Source organism: Acinonyx jubatus, chromosome D4 (assembly GCF_027475565.1).
Source record: "Acinonyx jubatus isolate Ajub_Pintada_27869175 chromosome D4, VMU_Ajub_asm_v1.0, whole genome shotgun sequence".
Taxonomy (NCBI): Eukaryota; Metazoa; Chordata; class Mammalia; order Carnivora; family Felidae; genus Acinonyx; species Acinonyx jubatus.
The window spans coordinates 92,409,227-92,433,139 of record NC_069391.1 but is presented as its reverse complement, the minus strand read 5'-3'; the positions used below and the strand labels follow the sequence as shown (position 1 = coordinate 92,433,139).

The 23,913-nt window shown below is 41.7% G+C and overlaps 2 protein-coding genes across 5 annotated transcripts in view; one reads left to right on the top strand and one right to left on the bottom strand.

Moving 5' to 3' along the window:
• The window catches only part of CENPP (centromere protein P), a 227,909-nt gene that overhangs the window by 114,192 nt on the left and 89,804 nt on the right, over window positions 1-23,913 (top strand). The window lies entirely within an intron of this gene.
• ASPN (asporin) lies at window positions 331-23,754 on the bottom strand. Its single transcript, XM_015080760.3, has 8 exons — window positions 23,497-23,754; window positions 16,873-17,149; window positions 13,772-13,884; window positions 9,694-9,907; window positions 8,479-8,589; window positions 4,470-4,563; window positions 3,706-3,844; window positions 331-1,592 (listed from the first exon to the last, which is right to left on the bottom strand). Exons 2-8 carry the CDS (start codon window positions 17,120-17,122, stop codon window positions 1,395-1,397), a joined length of 1,119 nt encoding a protein of 372 aa, XP_014936246.1. The 5' UTR covers window positions 17,123-17,149; window positions 23,497-23,754; the 3' UTR covers window positions 331-1,394.

Genomic DNA, 23,913 nt, shown 5'->3' with positions numbered 1-23,913 from the left:
AGGATGCCAGCAGTGCCAAAGTTGGAGACCCTCACTAGGAAAAACAAGACCTATTTACCCATTCCTGACCTGGATATTCAAACCCTCCACCCCATCTTACATACATGTAATATTTTTCTGCTACCCTCAAAATTACTTAAAATCTAGTTTTGGGGGTAATTTAAGATAAAGCATTATCTTTCATAACAGGCATAATTTGGAGTATTTCAGTAATGTTACTATGTAAAAGCATTAATACTGTGCCAAAAGTGTCATATATAAATTAGAGTTTTCTGAAAAATAGTTTATGTTACTGGGCAGGAGGAGAAAAATTAAACCAAAGCACAAATATTTTACTTGAAGCCAATATTTTAATTTTTTTTATTTTCTAGTTTTGCCTATGTTGAATGTGAATAAAAAATAGATAAAGGATTCTTTTACGCAGAGCTTTTTGTTCCTTTGTGTTTTGTTTAGTATTCTGCCTGTTCATTTATACCAGCTGTGTTTTCAGAGTTGTTCAGTTTGTCATATTTGAGTAGACAGTTTTTATAGAATGGACAGTACCCATCTAGGCTCTTCCAACTGAGGTCTTAGAAGGGACATCTTGAAAGCACTCCTTACATACAAGGTGACATTGTCATATAACGCAACAATTGACATATTGTTGAAAGCTTATAATAACTGAGATAATAAACAATGTGAATTACAGATTTATGTAAACACTTTGCTTTTTCGTAGAGGTCTTATAATGTGGTAATAATCATTAAATTTAAAAAGCATGTGCTGTAGTCTGAAACCAGATGTTATGAATAGCATCTGTCAAGTTGATAATAAACACTGAAGGCTTTATTATAAGGAGTTAGTTTAAACATATAGACAGTAAGCCTCTAAAATATGGGAATTTGAATAAGATTATATAAAACCATACTTCAGCATTAATAGAAACATTACAGTACCACCCAAGTTATTAAAGAAAGTTTAAGAATAGTATAATGTGCTCTCCATGAAGCCATTCTTGTCAATTTTGGTTTGCTAACAGCAAACGAAAGAGCACAGATTTTGCTAAGTCAAGCATTCCATTTACAGTACAGTTCTTTTTAAAATGCACTTGATAACAAAGTGTTAAATACCGATTATATTATTTTTTTGTTACTGAGAAAAGAATGTTCAAGCATGAGATTTATGCAGAATCATTTGTGTACAGAAGGAAACTGCAGTACGTGCTTGTTTTTCTTGATCCTCATGGAGCAATAGGTTTGCAAAATTCTGTTGAAATTTTTTGTCATAAAGTCAGGGGACTTACCATGTAGGAATAGGTTTTTGCTGATTTGCATAATACCACCATTTTTAACAGAGTTCAAGTATTCCAAATGTATTAATTTCTAAATTTTATATTAAATGGATATTACTAATTACTACTTTCTGAAGTTCCCGAGCTGCACGCTCATTCTGCCTACAACACAGCGAAAAGCCGCGGGCTGCACTTCCCAGTACCTCACCGGGTTGTTGAACAGACTTATCGCACTGTATAAAGATTTCTTCATCTTCGGTACTGTTGGGCAGAAGTCATTCACTCCCACTTTTGTAATTGAATTAGAGTGAAGAAAGATTATCTGTGGCAGTAGGAGAAAGAATGGATTAAAAGTACATAATAAATGTAAAAAGAAAATGTTCTTTTTATAGTCCACATTTGTTCATGGCTTTATTTGTCCATTTATTTTATACTGATTTGACTGTATTTCATTAAAATATATGTACTTGTCTGTTTATGCCTGTTAAATACTTATTGTATCAACACAGTATGGAGGCTGCCTGCCGTGGCCCAGAGCACAAACGCCCCACCCCCACACCTGCCCTTCGGTACATAGCAGTGCATGCGCGCTGCAGTGCCATATTTACAACTCTGGGTTTGCATAAAAAGTATTAGATGAGCAGAAGAATAGAATTCTCCTACGGTTAGGCCTGCAATGTGAATATGAATTGTTAGCTAGCATTCTCTGTGATCAAGGCAGAGAAGTGTAGAGCTGCTCTTTTTGTAAGTTGTTTTATAGAAAAATAATGTCTGTCGACAGCTTGTATACATATCTGTATACAGCATCAACATTTGAATCTTTAAATTATTATTCAGAAAGAATGGACAGTATAGGAACTTCTCTGCATTCCCTTTAATAGCCCTTTAAATTCTTCCTGGGTCTTTTTGGGAGCTGAGATTTCTGAGAAGTAAAAGCATTCTACTGACAGTATGTTGGCATATGAAAAAGTAGAAGCCTTTTTAGCCACAGCTAAGGTAGTGGTTCTGGCTGTTGTTACATTTGCCTTTACATTTTGGTGAGACTGATCTGAGCCAGTCGTGAGCACTTGAGACATTGTTAAAAGCTTTAAGTTTGGTGTTGGAGCCCCCTGTGCCCTCTATCTGTCTTGGGATGTTGTGACAGGTGCTTTGTGTGGTTCATGCATGCTTCCCAGCAGCTCAGGGTCAGTGCAAGGTACAGATTTCTGCAGCATTGACCTCACTGGGAATGAGAAACAGTGCTGGAAATGGACATGTTTGCTTTGTGAACGTTGGCTGAATTGTGCCCTTCTGACTTGTGTTCTTCTTTATAATTCTGTTTTTTGTGTTCTAATTCTATTCATTAAAAGAAAAATGCTAGCAAGAGTATAGGTAGGTTTAAAAGCAGACAGAAGCTGGAATCAGTAAATTCTGGTGGAATAAAGAACGCAAATTGGGGATGACTTGAGAAAGGAAAAGACTCAGGTTGTACTCACTGGTTAGACATTTAAATACAGCATTTGAAAAATTCAGAGTAAAAGTCAACCTTGAGATGAACACCTGTCTCTAACCACATCCATTTTGATGGCTTTTATCTCAATGGAGTGTAGTGAACAAAACTTCTTTAAAGATAAATCGGGAAGAAATCTAGAAGCAGCAGTGACTCAAGGCCCATTTTTTTCTCAATGTGTTTTGCTTCTTGGAAGATGAGGATGTTGTGTATCGAGGAAGGCACACGAGAAAAGTGGACTGAGGTCAGAGGGATTAAGTAGGGATTCTTGATTGGAAGACCGTAGATGAGAATCAGGGGGATCTCTGAAACTCCTAAAAGCATGTACAAAATATTGTCTTCATTTTTTGTTCTTGGAAGGATCTAAAATTTTATCAGGATACTCCAAGGATTCTTGGGCCCCCTCCCACCTAGTCAAGACTTGTCAGATTAGAACAAAAAAGTTTCTAACAATGAAGAAGAAGAAATGTGAACCCATGACACTCCAGATACTGACTTTTGATTATGTATTGTGGCCTGAATTTTTTTAATCATACACATTTCTGATCTAACACTTGATAAATGAAAATACCTGGGACCTTGTCTCTATGCTCTTTGTGAAATGTTTCCAGAATGAAAAGATATGTGATCCTCCTTGGATTCCTGGTGACCAGTCCTGCCTTTACATAAGCATCCCCTGCCGCCCCTGAGACCTGAAAGTAGCCAGGTCAGTAACTTCACCATGGTGGCTTCAGAGGCAGGAGAGACTGCAGGTGGAAATGGCACCTGACAATATTTTAGCTAACATCTCCTTAGAAGCCCTGTCTTAGGACACCTCAGGCAACTGGACAGTCTTTGCATGTGCGCTACCCTTACTTCTGGTTTCGTCTTTGCCTCAGGTCCTCACGTGTTTCGCAGAAACAGAGGAAAGTACTAGTATCTACAAAACACCAGTGGAACGTTTTACCTGGAGATATTTCAACTCCTGTAATCCTGAAGGGATTTTTTTTAGTTTGTTGTTTTCCAAGTGTATTTCTCTCACTCGTGGTATGTTAGCAAGACTTCCGTTTTCAATGTCAGTGATTCTGTTGTTTCCCAGGCCCAGCCTAAAAATGGCATAAAGTGCATCAACTCTTTTATTTTTTTATTTTTTTAAACAAGTATTTATTTTTGAGAGAGAGAGAGAGGGACACAGCGTGAGTGGGTAAGGTGCAGAGAGAGAGAGAGGGAGAGAGAATCTGAAGCAGGCTCCAGGCTCTGAGCTGTCAGCACAGAGCCCAACATGGGGCCCGAACCCATGAACCGTGAGATCATGACCTGAGCTGAAGTCGGATGCTTAACCGACCGAGCCACCTGGGCGCCCCAACTGTATCAACTCTTAAGCAGATCTTGTGACAGCTGAACACACCACAACTGAGTGGAAAGCTTACACCTGACCTATTTGCATGTGTGTTCAGAGAAAGGTACTTCCTGGTTTCATTTAATAACCCGTTTCAGGGTGTAACAGCTGTCTGTGTTTTCCACTGTCACCGAAGTCTTTATCTAACCTGCATTAACAACAGGGACATTTGAGAAGTATTCTTCTCCTCCTTCCACTTGGTGTCCCTCTTGGTTTTCCCTTCACGACAATGACAGACTTGATTAGGGCCCTTCAAGGGGTCTCCAAGGGGTCTCGCTAGTATCTCCATCATATCACTACCACTTCTGAGTTGGGGTTTAGAGGGCTTTTACCTTTGCAGGTCTTTGTATCGTTTAAAATCCTCAAGTTCCACGGTTGAAATTTTATTATAGTCTAAATGAAGCTCCAGTAAAGTTGATGGAAGTTCTAGAGATAAGAAAAGTAATAGGCATGTTAGGTCAGGCAAAACCAAGCCCCATTTATTATTTATTTACTTGTTAAGTTTCACATTGTAGACTTTGGCAGTCTTTTAGAGATCTGCTTTTTTTTTTTTAACTATTTATTATGGAGAATTTCAAGTATACACAAAAACAGAAGCTAGTTTTAGGAGCCAACACACTGCTGTCCAACATCAACAATTATCTCCATTTTTCCAAGATATTTTCATCTACCACATTAGCTATTTGTCATTGGCTGCCTTTATTGATTTGTTTTTCTTCATTTGTTTTTTTGCTAGAGTATTTAAGATTTAAAAACATTTTTTTAATGTTTATTTTTGAGAGAGAAAGAGCATGAGCAGGGGAAGGACAGAGAGAGAGAGATACAAAAGCTGAAGGTCTCCAGGCTCTGAGCTGTCGGCACAGAGCCCGACGCAAGGCTCAAACTCACAAACCATGAGATCATGACCTGAGCCGAAGTTGGACACTTAGCTGACTGAGCCACCCAGGCACATCTTTTTAGCTGGAGTATTTAAAATCAAATTCCATATATAATGTCATTTCACCTGTAAGGTGACATTTCACCAGATGTCTCTAATTGACAAGTTCCTCTTGTTTCCACATGGCTATCTCATCTGTGTCACAGCTGACAGAATTAGAGCGGCTGTTTACAATCACTGAATGTTGCTTTCCCGAATGATCTCATATACGGTGTTTCACAGTTGATTTGTTCAAGTCAGGATCCAAATGTAAGTTTACAGAATGCATTTGTTTCTCCCATCTCTTAAAATTTCTTCTATTAATAATAGTACATACTTCTTCTTTTTTCCCCATCCTGCATGGATTTCTTTCAGATAATGATTTGTTTGAGATGCTCACTTGTATATTAGACTGATGGCTTCCACATAGCATTTGTCTTAGTCGTTTAGCCCCTATTTCTCATGAGCTTGGTGGTTAATCTAGAGACCAATTAGAATCAGTAGATCAGCCCTTTCTACAAGGTCCATTATTTCATTAAGAATGGGAAAATGGTGATTTTCTGATTTTGTCATGCTTAATGCATTTATTAGGTAGGATTCTTCTCTAAAGAATTTTCCTTCGTCAATTATTTAGTCACTTTGTAATACAGTTTTTACAGAAAAGACAGCATAAATGCTTTCTTCTTTTAAGTAATAAATTAGTGTGATGCCCAGTGGTGACCAGTGAAATTTTTCTTCGTATCTTTATGAACACATGGATTTAGATCCATTGAAGTATTTATTCTCTTCCATTAGTAGTAGTTTCTGCATAAATTGGGAAGAACATCTCCAGTGTAACCTGGCACATGCCAGGTACTCTGTGAATGAATGTGGGCACCTTCTCTTCTCACCCCTGCATGTTCGGATCCCAGCCCTCCCCAGATTAACAGAGACTGGAGCGAAAAAGATAACCAGAAAATTAAATCACACTTCATTATATTAGGCTTCTATATATGAAGTATTATTTGTTAACCATAGGTTCTACTTAGCTAGCTAAGGAAGGCGTTCTTTTTTTCAACTCTTAACTGAAACATTTCCTTCCTTTATTAGTGGTAGACTGTTGACGGTAATTGAAATATCCTTACAAATATCAGTATTCTTCCTGGCTGAATTTATGTTGATTCCAGAGTCTATTTTGGTTTTTAAAATTAATAAAACTAGAGGGCAGGAAAACAATTCTAAACTGAAGAGGGTTCTAATTTTTGAATTCTCATTAGCTGAGCTCAATTATATTCATGGAATGACTACTCCAATATGTTTGAAAAAAAAAAAAGAGGGGGGAGGTTCTGTCTTCAGAGATTTTATGTACTTACGGAGCAAATCCATCATACGTATAGAAATCACTAAAAAGATACCATAGAGTGTTCCGGCCTATTCTAGAATGTGCGGTAGCAAGTCAAAGAGAGAAATCTGTTCATGTTGAGCAGTCAGGGAAACTTTCTGGAACAGGGTTTGTAGAACTTGAGGGGACTATTCCCTTTCCTAGAGCATGGAGAAAGTGGATAACCAAAGAGAACAGTATAGCCTCTACTGGGTAAATGAGCGATGTATGAATTTGGGGGCGTAGCTCAGTGACTGTGCACAGCACTGGCATGCTTTTGTGCAGGTATACTGCAGTTCCTACCCGGTGTGCAAACAGCTGTCTTCCCCTTCCATGCGGTGCTATTATGTAGCAGAATTTTCCAAGTGAACTGAGAGGAGAATATGTTTCACTCTCCTTATGTCAATTTGTCAGGTCTGGTAAGGACCCTTTGGACCCCTGCCTAACTTCATCCTGCCACAGGGCGGGGGGGGGGTGGGGGGGGGTAGTTATGATTGAATTACATTTCAGCAGTCAGCCTTAACACGTTAGCAAATAAATTATGAAAACAAAAAATTTATCTGGTTTTTGAATGTCATAGATCTCTTGAAAGAGTAGTTATATAAGATGAGAGATTTAGTTCCAATTTAAATTTCTAGAGATGTAATATGTTCCTTAAGGCTTTGGAAGAATCTTGAAAGCATTGTGAGAAGTTAAACCTTCATTTTTAAGATACACCAACATCTGAAGAGAATTGCTGTCCAGATATTGCAGCCTAGGAGAAGCTTGTGGGGAGCGCAGCTCTGGGGGGCAGCGGCCTTCTCTCTCCTCCGCGGCCCTCCTGTCCTGCTCTCTCCCTGCCCCTCGACTGTGTCTGCTTTTAGCACGTACAAGGCATTTCTGTATTTAACTTGTCAAGTGGCCTGTATTTTTATTGGTGTTTTAAAGATGAGAAGGTAAATAAAACATTTTAGGTTTCATGTTGAAAAACAGCCACCTTATCGAAAGCCAGATAAGGTGGTTTTTTAAATTGTGTCGTTCTGAATTAAACTGATTTTTCCTATATAAAAAAATTGTCTTTCCACTTTTACTTTATGATTTTTCTCCTTTGTGAAAGATCACCACTTGATTCATAAAAACAGCTTTGCTGTGTTTTTAACTTAACAGTTGATGTTCGTTTTGTTAATCTTCTGAGTCAGGTGTGCAGTAGAAACAGGTTATGAAGTGGCTGCTTTTACTGTGGACACTGAAGGACAGAGCTGTTTGAAAGGGAACTGTAGTGTTGATCTTAGGTACTGATCTTTCTGATTCAGGCAGTCATCATAAGTGAGAGCGGGCACCCTTGTCAGACAAGGAGTCCCGAGAAAGGCGAACTTGTCCAGTTCATTGCCAGACTGGGAGCTTGCAGGGAAGCGCTAGCAGGCTCTAGATGCATCTCACTTTGAGGCACTGGCTTCAGGCCACGTGGTAAAGAACAAGGCGCCCATCCTAGCAAAAGGGCTATGTCAGGACAGGGCATTCACCCGGTGCCTCACACCACCCTCTGACCTCTCTGTTCACTGGCCCGTTAATCTGCACAGCACCCTAGTGAAGAATGGGGTACAGGGTGCATACATACCCCTGCCAGAGCATCTGCCCCAATCTGGCCTGAAGGCTGCACCCCGTATTACTGCTGCATGGCTAGGAAGGGTCTCCGGCCCCAAGCATCTTCCCCAACCTTCTTCTCCAGAGAATGCCCACCCCTAGCAGGTACTTTACAGAATGACAGGTATAGATGAGTAAATGTCAGGGACGAGAAGGAAAATTAAAAGTTCATTACTTCTTCATGTTTGTTCTTACTGGGGAAACAAAAGATTCTGGTTTTATACTGGTTGGGGGTTGGGGGTGGGGGCAGGGGGAAGCACATATGGCTCTTTGTGTGTGTGAGAAAACAGTAAATTCCATCCTACCCTGACCAAATACGCAGGTAATGAGGGTTCTGACTGCAGTGTGGTTTTGACGTTGCATACAGCTTATATCAGTACCTTTGATGGCCATTTAGAAATGACAGTGTTTTAAAAGTACTTTATCTTAAATAAATACAAACCTTTAGGAATTGAGGTCAGTTTTGCTTCTGCAATTCTGATATGGAATACTGTCACTCCTTCAAATGCCCCCGGTTCAATCCCATTATTATCGAGAGGGTTTGCACTCATTTCTGTGGGGGCAAATGACATAATTTAGCGTGCATTCATTGCGTATGAAGGAGAGCACAGTGCAGAGACAGACATCCCAAGAACATTCTGAGAAGTGTGAACTTCATCCTTTACCCTGCCTCACTCAAGGTGTTTGTTTCTGTGTCTGTCTGTTCCCTTTCTGTTCATCTCAGAGAAAGACTGCTTTGTATTATATAGCCTGAAATAGCAATATGCTTATATTATAGTAGATTAATACTAAGATAGATTTAGTATATAATAGAATTTTGCTTTGAATTACTAAGTCCGTGACTTGTTATCACTCTGTTCTCACCACGAGCATATTTTGTTAATATTACATTAGAAAAAAAAAATTATCCTTCATATAATTTAAAACATTTGTGTTTTCCAGTATGCATTTGTCACCTAAGCTTTTAAAATTATAAGTCAATTAGAGATTGTTACTTGATAAATATAATTTTGAGGAGATGCCAGTAAGTAAGGCTATTTGGTAAGTGCCAGCCATCTGACTGAACTGAATATGTGAATAAATGAGAATATTGATTGTGAACTCTGAATGAATATTGTGGAGGGCGGTGGTGGGGTTAGACCGTGGGTGTTAGAAGTAGGATAGGGTGGAGCTTATGATGTACAACAAAAAAGCCCTTAGCTTAGCAGTCTTAAAGCAGATGATGTAAATTAGATGTACATTCCAAATAATCACCGAATTAGTTTTGTGCATTGCATTTGAGTAGTTTATACAATACATTAAAAATACTACCTTTTTTTGGTGTAGGAGTAACTTTCTTATTTTTTTTAAATACTACCTTTAAGTTAAATTTGAGGAATAGATTTTTACCAGTTAGGGTGCAGTCAGAAAACTGAAACCATACTAGGTGCTTCAAAGGAGATTCCTGAGAGCATGTGTTACAAAAGGCAGGTTTCTTTTACATGGTATGAATTGTGTGTTATACTTTGATTTGTAAATGGCTTATCTAAAGATTATCAGATTCAAAAAAATTAATTTCAGAAATTACCAGTCTTAAAATTATTGATAATGGTAAAGATCTCTACATTTGCATATTGCTTATAATTCCAAAATGTCCCATTTATTTGCATAAACTTACCTAGAACATGTAAAGTATTCATTCCTTTGAATGTCTCCTTTTGTATTTTCTTAACTTTATTATCATGAATTCTGAGTTCTGCTAGCGATTTGGGAAGATTAAATGGTATTTCGCTTAATTGATTGTGGGACAGGTACAGCCTTCTCAACTTCTTTGTAGTTAGAAAGGCTTTTGGGTGGATCTTTGTTAGCTTATTGTTGTTCAGAATCAAAGCCTAGGTAAAGCATAAAGAGTTACACCATATTGTGAAGTGGATTTGATTTACCAATTCTGCAGTGATTAGTGTGTTCATGGAAACCAATATGAATTATATCATTCATATACTTTATTAACTATGTAAACAATTCCCCCAGCCCAATCTAAGCTAAAGAAAATATTTACTACTGAGTTAGAACGGAGTGATTTTGAGGCTTTAGTTTGTCTTTCAGCAGGTGATGTGTTAATATAGTTAGCCCGCCTCCCACCATTTCCCTGCATGGAAGTGATCGATGGTATTGTATCTAAAATTCTATTCTGTCACACCAAATACGTTTTTTATGATTTTATCTACTTTTAAAACCTTATTTCTTTTACGTTTTGTGACGTTAGCCATTTTTCCCAGACTGGAGACCTGTAGGAGCAAAGTCCTGCAAAATGCCCCCAGCATTCGGCATATCTCAGATACTGGGGAGACCCTAATGTGTCTTGAGAGATGCTTCAGCCCTTCTCCGTGCCTCAGAGGCTGCAAGCCCAGGGAGCAACAGAGCCCCCCACCTTGAGTGTGGAGGGCGCCTGGCTGCTGCCCCAGGGGTGCTGGGTGCGGGAACTACTCGCCATTCCCAGGGGCATGGCGGTGGCTGGGGCTCTGTTCCCTGTGACCTTCCATCCCCCTGCTTCCTTCAGAGGGCAGCTGTAGGGTGGTTGTGCTGACGACTGCTGTCACCAAGCCCAGTCCACACCCACCTTCCTGGTGTTTCTACACTGACTTAATATGCCTTCCTGGTGTTACTTATGTTGTCTCCTTCCATAGCAGAAATACAAAGACTTTGGCAGCTAAACTCCCCTTATTGTTGTTTCCTGTAGGTCCTTTCCTTACCCTTCTTTCAGATACACCATCTGTTACAAACCTCACCAGAAGTTAGATTAACCCTGGGAAGAGAGGAAATTGCATTTTGTTACCACGTGGTAACACGTATGTTCTCCTGTGTGCCGCCAGTTAAGTTTGTTCTCCTTCCTTTGGTTACACTAGGGTGTAGGGCGGGGCGGGGCAGCAACCTGGTGAGTACTGTCTGCTCCGGTGGGCACTTGCCGTAGGCCCCCACTGCCAGGGGTCCCAGCGGGAGCGTGTGTGGGCTTGCTTGAGGGCAGCCTCCCGCTGGGACATGCATCTTCAGAGCCACCAGGAAGGAGGAGTGAGGGGTGCAGAGCGGAGTGGGTGTTTACCTGGGGCCACAGAGGCCACCCCAGCAGGGTGGGCTGGCAGAGTGTCTCCAGCTACACTGTGCCTTCAGTGCTGGCTTACACACGAAGGTCCCAGAGCCCCACGTAGTATGGTTATATGTAAGGACAGGAGACAAGAAAAGGAGAGCCTTTGAGAAGCTGGACAGTGAGTCCTCGTGGTAAATGAGGCTGTAATAGCTAGCTGGCAGAGGGCTGGACATGCATGCAATGATCTCACCCTCTTTCTGCTGCTGGACTGGCCTTGGGTAAGAACCAGAAAGCCAAGCGGGCAGCTAAAACACACAGAATTTGCAGAATATCTGAGAAAGCATTTTGGTTCTCTTTAAGGGTAGGTACCATATGAGTTGATACAATTAAATGTCTTAAATATATAATTAAATGTCTTAATTAAATATATAATTAAATGTCTTAAAATATGCAGCATGCCTATAATACAGGTATAAAGTGTGTGTCCTAAGAAGTGCTTTTACATTGAGCCAGTCTGGAAGCACTGGGCTGTTGGCAGCCCAGTTAATAGCTGTGTGCTGAGCACCTGACATGCATTCATTCCTCTAAATAGCCTCTCTGACTTCCATATCATTATTACAGCCCTTTCACAGCACAGGAAGGCCATGCTTAGCCAGGCGAGCCACTGTCCCAGTGCCTGCTTCTTCTGCTGGGGCCAGCGTTTGAGCCCAGGCCTGCCTGACTCCAGACACAGTGCCACGTAAAACTGACCAGACAGAAATTGAGGCCTAACCCAGCTCCTGACACCTTTCAGACTCTCCTTTCCCAGTGAATAATGGGAGTACAAGTGGGCTGAGTCCCTGGGATACTCCTAAAATGCCACAAAGTTCTATGACAAATTAAATTTAAACTGTTTATGATTTTGGTATTAAATAGGACATTGGGACACCTGGGTGGCTCGCTTAGTCAGTTGAGCATCCGACTTTGGCTCAGGTCATGATTTCGTGGTTCATGGGATCAAGCCCCGCCTCAGGCTTTATGCTGACAGTGCAGAGCCTGCTTGGGATTTTCTCTCTCTCTCTTTTTCTCTGCCCCTACCTTGCTTGCTCGCTCGCTCGCTCTCTCTCTCTCTCTCTCTCAATCTCTAAATAAATAAAGTTGAAAAAATAGGACATTAATTATTCTTGTGGTTGTGTAGCTCAATATAAAGTTGAAGAAGGGGTAGAAGCATTCATAGGCTGTATTTCCAACTTCTGAGAGTTAGTAATGGCCTTGCCATTCTCCATGAGTTCCTGTGGTCAGAAGGTGGTGGGGTAGACTAGACAGATTCTTGGTGGGGCTGTTCTCATATTTTAGTGAGGCCTCAGTTATAAGATAAATACATGTTCTTCCAATCATTCTTTTTTTTTTTTTTTTTTTTTTATGAAAACTTTATTATATACGGTGCTGAATCTAAGCTGTCTGCACAGCACCCTTGAAAGGGAGGGGAGCAGTCACGGCCCCGAGAGCCCACACCTGGCAGCACGGAGAGGCATGTCTTTGCCAGGAGGCTGGCCTGGCCCCCCTCAGGGTGCCCCTCCTCGCCAGGCAGGCTTGGCTAGAGGATTGAGAGAGAGCCTAAGGAAGGAGGAATGTTCCTCGTGGTGCCTAGAACATGGCCAGCTTCCATGTCCTCACTCATCCAGCTGACAGCAACCGTGCTGGGACTCAGCTGGTCCCCTTCCACTGCCTACTAGGACGGGTCATCAGGGTCCATGCGCTGACCCAAGTGTGATGAGAAGGCAGGGTGGCCTCCAAGAGGACAGGAGGAGAATAGGCCTACGTGGGTGGCCGCAAGAGAATGATGTGGCCGTGGTATCTCTACCTTCCCCTCTTAGTGTGATACTGCCCTACAGGTGACAGGCCTTCCATTTCTTTCCTCTAGCACAGCATGAGAATGTACACACGTGACCTTGAAGGCAGCACTAGTTCATATTGGCTTACCCCCACAGCCTGGTGCGGAAAAGGGGCCCCCACCCTAACTCTGTGCTGAGGAGAAGAGAGGACACCCCCATGGCTGTGACAGTGTGGAATCAGGCTCTTCCCACACCAAATTCCAAATTAGATTAGAAATTTTACTTGCTACAATCTAAAGGCTCTAAGTATTAAACACAAAAATAAGAATCCTCTAAATCTTAGAAAATTAAAATATTAACAAATATTGTAAGGAAAAATTAGTTTTCATTTTTAAAGTTCTAGAAGAAAAGCCATACAAATATATATTAATCAGTTAGCTATTAGATATATTGCATGTGCTGCTCTCAGACTTATGGTGTCTTCCAGTAAGTCAGCAGTTTAGGGACACATTTCCTCATACTGTATGCTAATTGCGTTCCTGTAAATCGTCATCATCATCATCATCTTACTCATTTTCATGCACAGTGACTGTGATTACCTGAATAGATCATGAGCCCTGTAGGACCATTTATTTGTAGTCTTAGCTCATCACCTTTCCCCGGGCTGCTGCTTCAGTTAGCATCACTTGAATTTAATTATTAACTAAATCTATAATTTCTCATGAGACACTGCTGAGCAACAGGGATTCTGTCATTCTTCACACACAGAAAAGTAAGACTTGTTGACACAAAACAAAATACAAGTCATCCTTCTAGCAGCAATAGATTTTCGCTTAAATATGAATATATGTTCTTACATAAAGTGAGGTGAGTCCTTTAAAATCATTTTCTTTGATTTCCTTAATTTTATTGTTTTGAAGGTCAACCATCTGAGTATCAAATGGAATGTTGCTTGGGACGGAGGACAAACCTGAGAAATAAACAAACATGTTACACACATACTGTATGCTAAAGAGGAGTTTTCTAATTTGACACCAATGCGGGTTAAAATCCATGATTACCAGTAAGAAACAGATAGCAATAACATTGCTCTTTGAAAAGTCCTGAAGACCTTTTCAAGTCACTTACTTATTTTTGCAAGGTTTCTAGCTGGGTCTAGCTGCCACTGCTCATCTGCACAAGGAGACGTGAAGTGGAGGTACATGAGGGTGTGCCCACATGACTGCAAGGGGTGACCACCACTGAGGGGCAGCTCCTGCCCAGGCACTTGGCTGAGAAGTATTCACACTCTGTGCCAGTTCTCAGGCTCTTGTGGTGCAGAATTGTAACCTGTGGGTTTCATCATTTTAAGAAGCCTCAACATGTAGAAAGTTGTGCTTAGAAAATAAATTATATTATTTTCATGGGCATTATAAAAATGTTACATGTATTTCCTTTAATAATGAACTCCTCTACTTAGTTGTAAATTATTTGATTTACACAAACTTTCTCATCTGTATCTCACTGTTGATGTCTGGGTGTGTGATAGACCTTTCCGGAAACTCTCCCCCTCAGCGCTGGGTCTCTCCCAGCCATTGCTCTGGCCAGAGGCTCCCTAGGTGCCTGTCAGCCTGCGCTTCTCAGTGGGTGTGACAATAGCCTTCTTTCTGTCCTCTCAGATAAGGCACAGCTGCATTGTCTCCTTGTGTAGGTACTCAGTAAAAGACTTCAGTGTTTTTTCCCCTCTTGAATTAAAAAACAAAGAAGACCAGGAAATTATAACAGCTGACACAATGCATTTCTTCCTTTCTTTTCTTGCTTTCCCTGGATGGCTGAACCTGCCCACCCCTGCTTGTTGTCAGGCAGGCCATATGGTAGTTATGCTTGATGAACATGGGGCCTTCTTGCTTTTCCCCAGCATTTACCGTCAAAATGTTCAAACATACAGATAAGTTGCAAGAATTTTACAGTGAAAACCCATATTCTCTACCATCAACATTTTACTACACTTGCTGTTCATCCATCAGTTCATCTTTTCAAAGCATCTTACAGGGAGTTACAGCTGTCAGTATGCTTTTGGGGGAGCCATCCTTGCTCCTGAAGAGCAAGAGCTCAGTATCCAAACACTGAGAGTGTCAGCACTGCCCCCTGTAGCCCTCAGTACTTTCCCCTCCATGGTTGACAGTGATGACTCACTCTTTTAAGAAGTTTGACCATAGACAGGAAGAGGCAACAGGGGTAACTTGGTAGGTTAGCAAGGTAGCAGTTTTGTTAGGAGACGATTTGGGTCTAAGGAAGTGAAGTAGAAAGTCTTGGAGGAAAGCGGTGGCTCTGCCGAAAGCACTAGGTAATGTGGACTGGGATGGCCTCGCTCAGCCCACCCCTGGTGAAACTGGGAGCTCTAAACAGAAACTGATTTTCTGAGGGAGAAAGACCCTCTTCATCGTCGTGGTCACGTGGGAGAGTGAAGTGTGTACCACCTGTGTCGGACTATTACAGGTTATTCTTGGGTAAATTTTGTCTAGTAGGGTTTTTCAAAGGTAAATATATAGGAGGCTGTGCAAGGAAAACACTGTTTGCACCAGCTGGCTGTCAGGAGGTCACTGGGTTTTCTCAGCTTTTTGATGGCAGTCACTGTCCTGGGACGGAGCTGGGTGACGTCTCCTCCCAGGTCTTCACGTGGAAGCAGGTAACATTGCTCTGGAGCGAGTGTGGAGGCCGCCCCAGAGGACTGTCTGTGCTGAAGGTGAGTGCCTCCTTGGTCACTCTTAACCCAGAGCCAGCCCCACTTACATGAGCCTGTCCTGCCTGGGACGCAGTTTATAAATAACAGCAGTTTAGAAATAATGGCAGCACATTCTGTTGTTCCCTAACCCCGACCTTTCTTTGCCCCGTCTACCCTGGCTTCTTTTTCCCTTCCCGCTGCCCTTCCCTCCCCGGTGTGCTTCCAGTCGGCCGTTCTCAGGCCCTGCTTACAGGTAGTCATCTCTTCCTCACCAGAATGCCAGAGATAAACTTAAAACCCATTTTTCCTAGCCTGCATATTCCATCAAGACCTTCCCAGTGATGCTAGCCCATCATAAGCTCCTCTTTTGTGAATGCTTTTTGTTCCCCTCTCATATGTTGTCCCGCAAATGCGTACTTTATTGAAGTCTCTGCAGTGGATTATAAAAGTGCCGTGGCAGAGGGAAGTGAGTCTAAAGCACTCAGAGGCACCAGCTGCCCACGTACACCCTGGAAGTGGCCCTCTTGGGCCTCTAGGCCCAGAATGACAGGCGTGTGCCACACCTTAGCTTCCTGCAGTGGGGCAGGTCTGAGTCTTCCCTCATCCTGGAAATAGCCCAGCACAATAACCCCTGATGTGTATTCCCCATCACACCCTCTCCCTGAGCAGGCTCTGAGTGCAGGCCTCTATTTGAAAGCATCTTCATTGGAAGTATTAAAAAAATAAAGTACTCCGAGAATTACACATTTTTAAGACTTTGGAAAGTGATTTGGTTCAACCATTTTTCTAGACCGTTCTAAACCCAAATCATTCAAAACAGAATAGAGCACTGACTTTAAAAAGTCTAGATTAGAGATTTCACAAACTCTATATAACCTGTTCTAGACAGGCTGTTTATTTTTTGTCATTGTAGAATGTTACTAGAAAGCACAGTATCAACCTGCTGACATCCTGAAATGAAACCACAGTGACATCCATTCTCTCTGAAGGGAATTAAAAGGAAGCATTTGTTTCAAATTTGAGAAGAGAAGGAAGTGTTCTATATATGAAATTCCCATTGCTTTTCTCTGGTTTTCTGGATTTTTAAAATAAGTTTGGATATACTTTGAGTTTGTTACATTTTCAAAAATCTTAAATGAAAAATTGCTTTATAATTAGTGAGCTAATTTTTGAAATTTCAGTGAGAACTCTCCCTATCCTTTAAATTTTGCCAGAATGACATTTTCTCGAAAACAAGTTGATGTGTGTTCTTACCTAGATCAGAGCAGTGTACAACTCTCGAGTAGCATTGGCATCCAAATGGACACGTTGGGAACAGATCGAACGGGAAGAAGGGGTTAATTGGCTCTCTTGTTGGAAAAAGAGAGTTGTCCGCATCAAGGTCACTGTCCCCTTCGTCTTCCATGTCCTTCAGCATCATGTTCTTCAGTGTCACATATGAAGGGTGAAATAAGGGCTTGGCGGAGCACAAAGCCAAGAGCACTAGGAGCACACACCCCTTCATGTCGCCTGGTGAGGGGCCAGCCTTGGACTAAGGAGACAGTGAGACTAAGTTAAAGTTTAACCAGAATCGGTTCCTGTGTCTGTGCATTTCTCAGAGCAGTAAGAACACAACAGAATGGCACTCAGACCCGTTGCAAGGGTGACAGTAAATTTATAAAGTGTTTGGAAAGCAGTTTGGCAATATGCATTGGAAGTTTTAAAAATATTTTTCTTGTCTACTAATTCTACTTTTTGTAATCTAGTCTTGGGAAATAATTCTTTTTTTTTTTAAGTAAGTATTTATTTATTTTGAGGGAGAGAGAAAAAAAGGGAACAAGCAAGGAGGGACAGAGAGAGAGGGGGAGAGAGAGAATCCCAAGCAGGCTCAGCACTGTCAGCATAGAGCCCAACGCAGGGCTCCACTTACAAACCATGAGATCATGACCTGAGCTGAAACCAAGACCCCATTACTTAACCAACTGAGTCCTCCAGGCACCCCTCAGGAAATAATGTGCATAAAGATGTTCATCACAAAATTACATATAATAGTAAAAACGTTAAAGACCATATGAATGGTTAGAGGGAAATAATCAAAATAGGGTATATGTTTTCCCTGAAATACTTTGGAGCCCACAAAATATTTGCAAAGAAGTTTAAAAATATGGAAAATTGTAATTTTGAAATTACAAAAAAAGCAAATATAAAAAAATCAATGCATAAAGTATAGTTACAAACACTCAAACAAAAACCTAGCACAAATATAGCTAACTGATGATAATCCTGGGTGGTGGAACTATGACTGATGTGTCTTTTTTTTTTTTTAATTTTATAATTGCCAATAAGTACTACTATTATACTTAGGAAACTAATAAATGCTTTTAAAAACAAAAGCATCATACCCGACTCCCTATTCCCCAAATCCTTCCATTGCCTTAATATCTGTGTCCCTTTCAAAGCGAAGCCCGCGTGCCCCCTTGGCATCACATCTGGAAGTCTTCTGTAACTGATCCCCACCCGCCGCCAGCCTCACTCTTAGACTTGGTCACTGTTTCCACAGTGTCACTTGGATTTCTTCCTTCTAATCTGTTCCATTGTCCAATACCTGATCCAGAGCATCTGAGGGCCAGACTTTCTTACTCTTTCTTTCTCATCTTTCCACGGAGTTCTGTTTGTTTTCAGTTGTAATTTTTAAAGCCCACACAAAACTGGAATGAATGATTAAGAACCTTCTGAGAATAGATTTGTTGTCCTCTTACGGCAGATTTTCGCACAGGCATGTTTACATACCATATATGTACATACATGTTACATATCATGGTTTCTTAACTGTGTGATCCTTGTGAAGCATCCATTCTTTGTAATTTTCAAAAATGGAAAGCATTATGAAATTATCTAAAACAGACTAATGGCAGTCTTCCCTTGGATATCCCTCAGCATACAGTTGGTGCAGCCTGTGCAGTTGTCTGCATACAGTTGGTGAGGCTGTGTTGGCCATCCCAGGATATCCCTCAGCCCGGTCCCCAGGAGTGCAGCCAGCCTGTGATAGCTGCACAGGACTCCCAGAGTCTGTCACAGATGGTCCAGCCTCAGAAGGACCCAGTCCCCCAAATCCTTGAGTCACACCAGCTGCTTCCAGTTTCTCAGAACCCAGAAATCAGCTTTAACCTCTCTGTGTGGCCTTGCTCTTTTGGACTTAGGCATCAGAAATGAATTAATTATCTTAATGAAAATATTCATTTGTATGTGGTATGTCTTTTAATCACCAAAGGAAGGTGAAAAAAAATCCATCAGTTATTAACCTGATAATTAACATTATTTAAATCTTAGAAATTTAAATGGCAACATGAACATCTTGTCCACTGGGTAGCTGGACATCACTAACCAGATACATGAGATTTCTCTGTGATAACCCACACTGGATTACGTTAAGGATAGGATATACACATTTTTAATTTTAATAATTCACTTCAGAGCCAGCCCTGGCCTCCCACCTCCTCCCTGCCTTACAAAGTGGTCAGTTCAGTTTACTCTAGACACGTCCTTCACCTTAACTAAAAGGGGTGGGAGGCACAGAGAGCGTCTGCGGCCTCCAAAAGAATTAGACCCAAGTTACAGCTCACATGTCCCAGCCTGTTGTCTGCATTTTCTGCTGCAGCCCACGAGGGAACGCGCTCCTTCATCCTGCATGCTGGTGGCCTTACAGGCACACTGTCATCTCCTCTTCTCCAGCCAGTCTGCACACTGCGGCTGACATACATCTGCACAGGAAGGGGTACACACACAGCCTGGACTGAGGGGGCATGGGAGGGAGTGGTCGTGTGGTCAGATTCACATGGGCAGGGACCCTGTGCTGGCAGCATGAGGCCCGGCAGCGTCTGTCAGCTGGCTCAGGGACAGGCAGGTTCCCATTCTGTGTCCAGTCACCCAGGAATCCTGGCGTGGGTGCCTGATAAGGTCAACCGGGCTTCGTTTCCACTATCGCTTTGTCTCTGGCACATTATTTCTGCTTTCCAGCTGCCTGCCCAACTTTGATCCCCTATGCTTCTGTGGGGCTCCTGGCTCCTGAATACTTGGTTCCCAGCTTTGTGTTGACCTTCTGAAGCTCCCTTTCCCTAGCTCATTCAGCCCTGGGTGGGTCCTTGGCCAAACCAAAGCTTGTCCCTGGTACCAGTTTACGCTTTAACATTGTTCTGCACTGTAGCTTTGCCTTCTGTGTCCATAGCTGCCCCTCTTGAGCTAAATGCCACTTGCGATCCTATCGTCTGCCTTTGTTTGAGGTTGCTGCAGTTTGTCACTGGGCATTTTATCAGGGACCTGTTGTGTACCAGGCACAGTATTAGGATGCAGAATCTGTGAAGTAGAGGCTCTTCTGCCCCTCATTTCCCTCCTTAAAAAATAAAACCATGGCCCCCAATCTGCTGCTCTCAACCAAGCATGGGCGTGTTATAAAAGCCAATGCCAGAATGTCAGGGGCATTCGTAGAAACACTGAACCATAAATGCCTGTCAGTAAACAGAACCGAACTGCAAATAGGCAGTGCCAACTGTGTGCACCATGGCCGGCACTCTGGAGAGATCTCCAGGTGTGTGGTCCCCAGATTCGTAAAGGAAAATTCTTCACCAGAAGTCTGTTTACTCCTCATATCCTTAGTTTACTGTTTGAGACCAATAAATATAAAGCCATCTATAAAATACACACACGTGGAAAAAAGATTAAAATAGAATACGCAAAACTAGTAAGAGAAAGAGTGGGCTATTGAGTGAAGGATTGTTTTACTCTCTCTGGGGGTGTAATTTTTAAGTTATTTAAATATCAGGCTCTAGTCCTCCGTATACATTTGCCTTTTCCCACCACTTCTGTAGCAAAAGTCAAACAGCAGTGTCCACATGGGAAATCTTTTGGGGCCATGGTTTCCTGAGGCCAACTCCCCTTCACTCCTGCTGCTTCCTGCTGCAGTCCTGCTGCCCCCTGACCTAGGTGAGCCCAGGAGCTGGGTGGAGGCAGGGACCAGGTGTGACTTGTGTTAAGGGACAGCACCGCGAGGAGCAGAGCTGGGACGACTTAGAGGGCCACGCACAAGTGAAGGGGAAGAGGACACCAGGCATCAGGGCTGCAGACCAGCCCACCTGGGGGTCAGGAGGCACATCAGCCAGTATTCCCCCTTCCTCTCTCCTTGTCTCGGAGGAGGTAGGCCCTCTGGCTGCTGGCTGATGGAGCAGCACCCCCTTGTACCTGCCTCCTTGGGGGTCCTTCTCCTGCAAGTGAGGGAAGACACTTGTGGAGGCAAGGAATGTCACCTGGGTGGACCGCCTCCCAGTGTTGGAGCTTCCCCAGAATATTCTGGGTCGGTTAGCGTGTCCACTCTCTGCTTGCATGACTCCAGGGAGACGACTCAGGAAACGTACTCCTCGAGAGGCATCGGCTCCACTGCTGTCCATCTGTGCTTCATAGGAAATTCTCTGTATTGAGACCAAAAGTGCCTTCTGGCATATTCTTCTCTCTCTGCTACTTCTGACTCCTGTTAGCCATGTAAAACTAATGTGATCTTTTTGCATTCTTTTATCCTGTTTCCTTCTTTAGAAAGAGAAGTCAGGCAAGCCTTCGTTCTGTGATTCCTTTATCTGAGGTGATAAAGCCACGGTAAAGTACAAGTGATTATAGACCCCAAACCTTGCCCTGTTCTAGCTGACCAGTTTCTTACCCACAGAAAAATACTGGCATGTCCAGGAGGGAACTCTGTATAGCAAGCAGTGTTTTTCCCTATTATTCAGAAAGAATATAGAGAATATTATTTCTTATTTAAAATAATGTGACTTTGCCTTATTTTAAAAATTTGGAGTTTATTCATATTTAGGTTTAAGCTCTTATTTGATTAGTGTGGGCAATGATTAGATTGTGCTATTTTTAAAACTTTTTAAGATGTTTGTGTCTTGTTCTTAGGAAGACTCAGTATTTCCCCAGTTTAGACCAGTTTTGCCAGAGTTTCTTACTCATGGAAAGCTTTGGACTTTGGTTTCAAGTTTCTTATAATCAGAATAATATCTGGAATACTACTTCAGTGCTACTGCTGTTATTAATAAACCACGGCACGTTGGAGCCAGGAGAGGCCTGGGAGGCTTTCTTTGCTCCCACTGCTCGGCCCCTCCACACAGGCCTGAATCCCACAGTGACTTCCAGACAGTAACCAGACTCTCCTTGGAGAGGACGGGGCAGGCGGTTTGGCCAAGTTCTCAGGACTGGAAATGGAGCTAAGAAGTGTCTTTCTGAATTTGCATAAACTCCTATTTTCCACTTAAATATTCCACAAACTTAGAATGGAAAATTTGTCTAAGTGAAATGGTATTTCCTCTGACACTATTATTAGGAAAATAAGCCACTATGCTTTTAAATCCCATGCTTAAAGGTCTGCCTGGCAGCCGTCCCCCTTGGCTGACATGTCCCTATCCGCTCACAAATGCTGGTAGTAGTTTTCAGTGTGTAAATGTGACAGGACGTGCTCCGTGTGTCCACAGAAGGCATCCAAGCTAAATCCAGGTACAGTCAAAGCTCAGCCCTGAAAGTGAACGTCCAAACATGCATTTGGAAACTTACCCACAATACCTTTTGGGAAGGAAACTGATGCTTTTAAAGACCACACTGCCCTTAAAGAAATAAGCTTTACTGTAGAAGTATAAATCACATCTGATAAAGAAGTTGCTGGCCTCTTTTCCTTTTATACCAGTTTTTGTCCTTCACCAGTTTTTCAGGGCATCTTAAGAAACAAAGAACTCCTGCCTCTTTATTTTCTACTGTCTCTTACAGCGCCTAAAGACTTGTGCTTGTAAAGTTAATCTATTTTGTCTCGAACCTCAGGTCAGGCACCCAGATTTTCTTTTTTAGTGTAGTAGCTAGTGGTAACAGAAGACTCCTTTCCACCACACGGTATTGCGAAATACCGAAAACAAAAACATCAACATGCTTTCACATGTGTGTGGGCTTATGATTTCTTTGTATTTCCTTTTTTTTCTTTTTAAACAACTCAGTAATTCTTAGTGGGATTGAAAAGAACAGCACTTTGTTTTTAGAGAGATCTAGACCCCTCGGGTTTCTTTGTGACTTAATCCTACACCATGTGTCCACTGCTGTCGCTGCCACACCTCTGAGCACATGAACAAGGAGGAACGCTGCGCTGCTGAGATTAGGAGGAAGCAGAGTATCAAGTACTCTGTTTAATCTTTTTAAATCTAAGATTCAGTTAAAAATTTACTTTGGGAGGGGACAAAGGAAATCTTTATTTTAAATTCTGATTGGAGTTTTGTGAAAAGAAAACTGATCTCTCATATTGGATATAGACCTAGTTGAAGTATTGCTGATAAATATTCTTTCTTGGAATTATTATGGATTTCCATGTTAAGTGTCCAGTGCCATCTCATTACATAAGAATAAGGAAGACATTCGTCAAGGAAAAATATGAATAATTCAAATGTGTGACATTTGAATAATTCATACATTTTGAAAACACATTAGAAAATAACAGTTTTAATATTTACTGTTTCATTTAATGTATTTGTGATATCCCCAGACTTCATATCATTAATTATTTTAAGGTAATGTTATTTTCCTAAGTTCTTTAAATGATTTTTAAAATCAGCTATGTTAAACATATGGTAAAGCATAATAACAGGTTTTCACTTAACTGTAAAAGTCACAATTACATGAGAATAAATCCATTATATATAAAACTTAAAGGCTAGAATAATTTTAGGGTATGTATTTAAGTGCTGATTTTTAAGGAATTATGCAGATACACTTTATCATTTAATGTACAAGCATTTATGCTAATAACACTAATGTACCCTTTATATCAACTACAAAATAATAGTACCTTGTCCATGAAAGAAAGACTTGGAAACATACCTTGTAAAAAGAGAGTCAGCCTCTTGAGAGAAGTTCCCACCGTGTACTGCTTCTCCGGAATGCCCCTGCTCTCAGGTGCTGTTTGAGGAGAAGAGATGAGAAGGTGTTACATTCAAAAGAAAAACGCCCTCGTTGGAGCCTGATGTGGCGGCACCCTGGGTGACACTGGAGTAAGCTGCCTCCACAGATTAGCCCATGTTAGGACTGAGGGGCGAGATTAAAACTTGTTACTGCTCATGTGTTTTCCATCACTGTTTGTACCGGAGCCAAGACTTCTAGCTAAACCCTAGACGTCTACTGGAAGATTCTGAAGAAAAAAAAAGAGAGTTTAATAATGCATGGCTGCTGGCCATTCAAAGTGCAGTCAAAGTCATTCAAGAAATACCTGATCTGAAAATACACTTTTTGAAATTCTTA

What these genes read in the sequence shown, in the direction of transcription:
- ASPN (XM_015080760.3), bottom strand. Translation starts at nt 17,122, where the DNA reads ATGAAGGGGTGTGTGCTCCTAGTGCTCTTGGCTTTGTGCTCCGCCAAG. An exon ending in AAGGACTCACCTCACTTTAT is followed by an intron (nt 9,908 to 13,771) that starts GTAAGAACATAT and finishes TGCTTTACCTAG; the next exon opens with GCTTTGATTCTGAACAACAA. An exon ending in CGATACAAAGACCTGCAAAG is followed by an intron (nt 3,845 to 4,469) that starts GTAAAAGCCCTC and finishes TGCCATTTTTAG; the next exon opens with GCTGGGCCTGGGAAACAACA.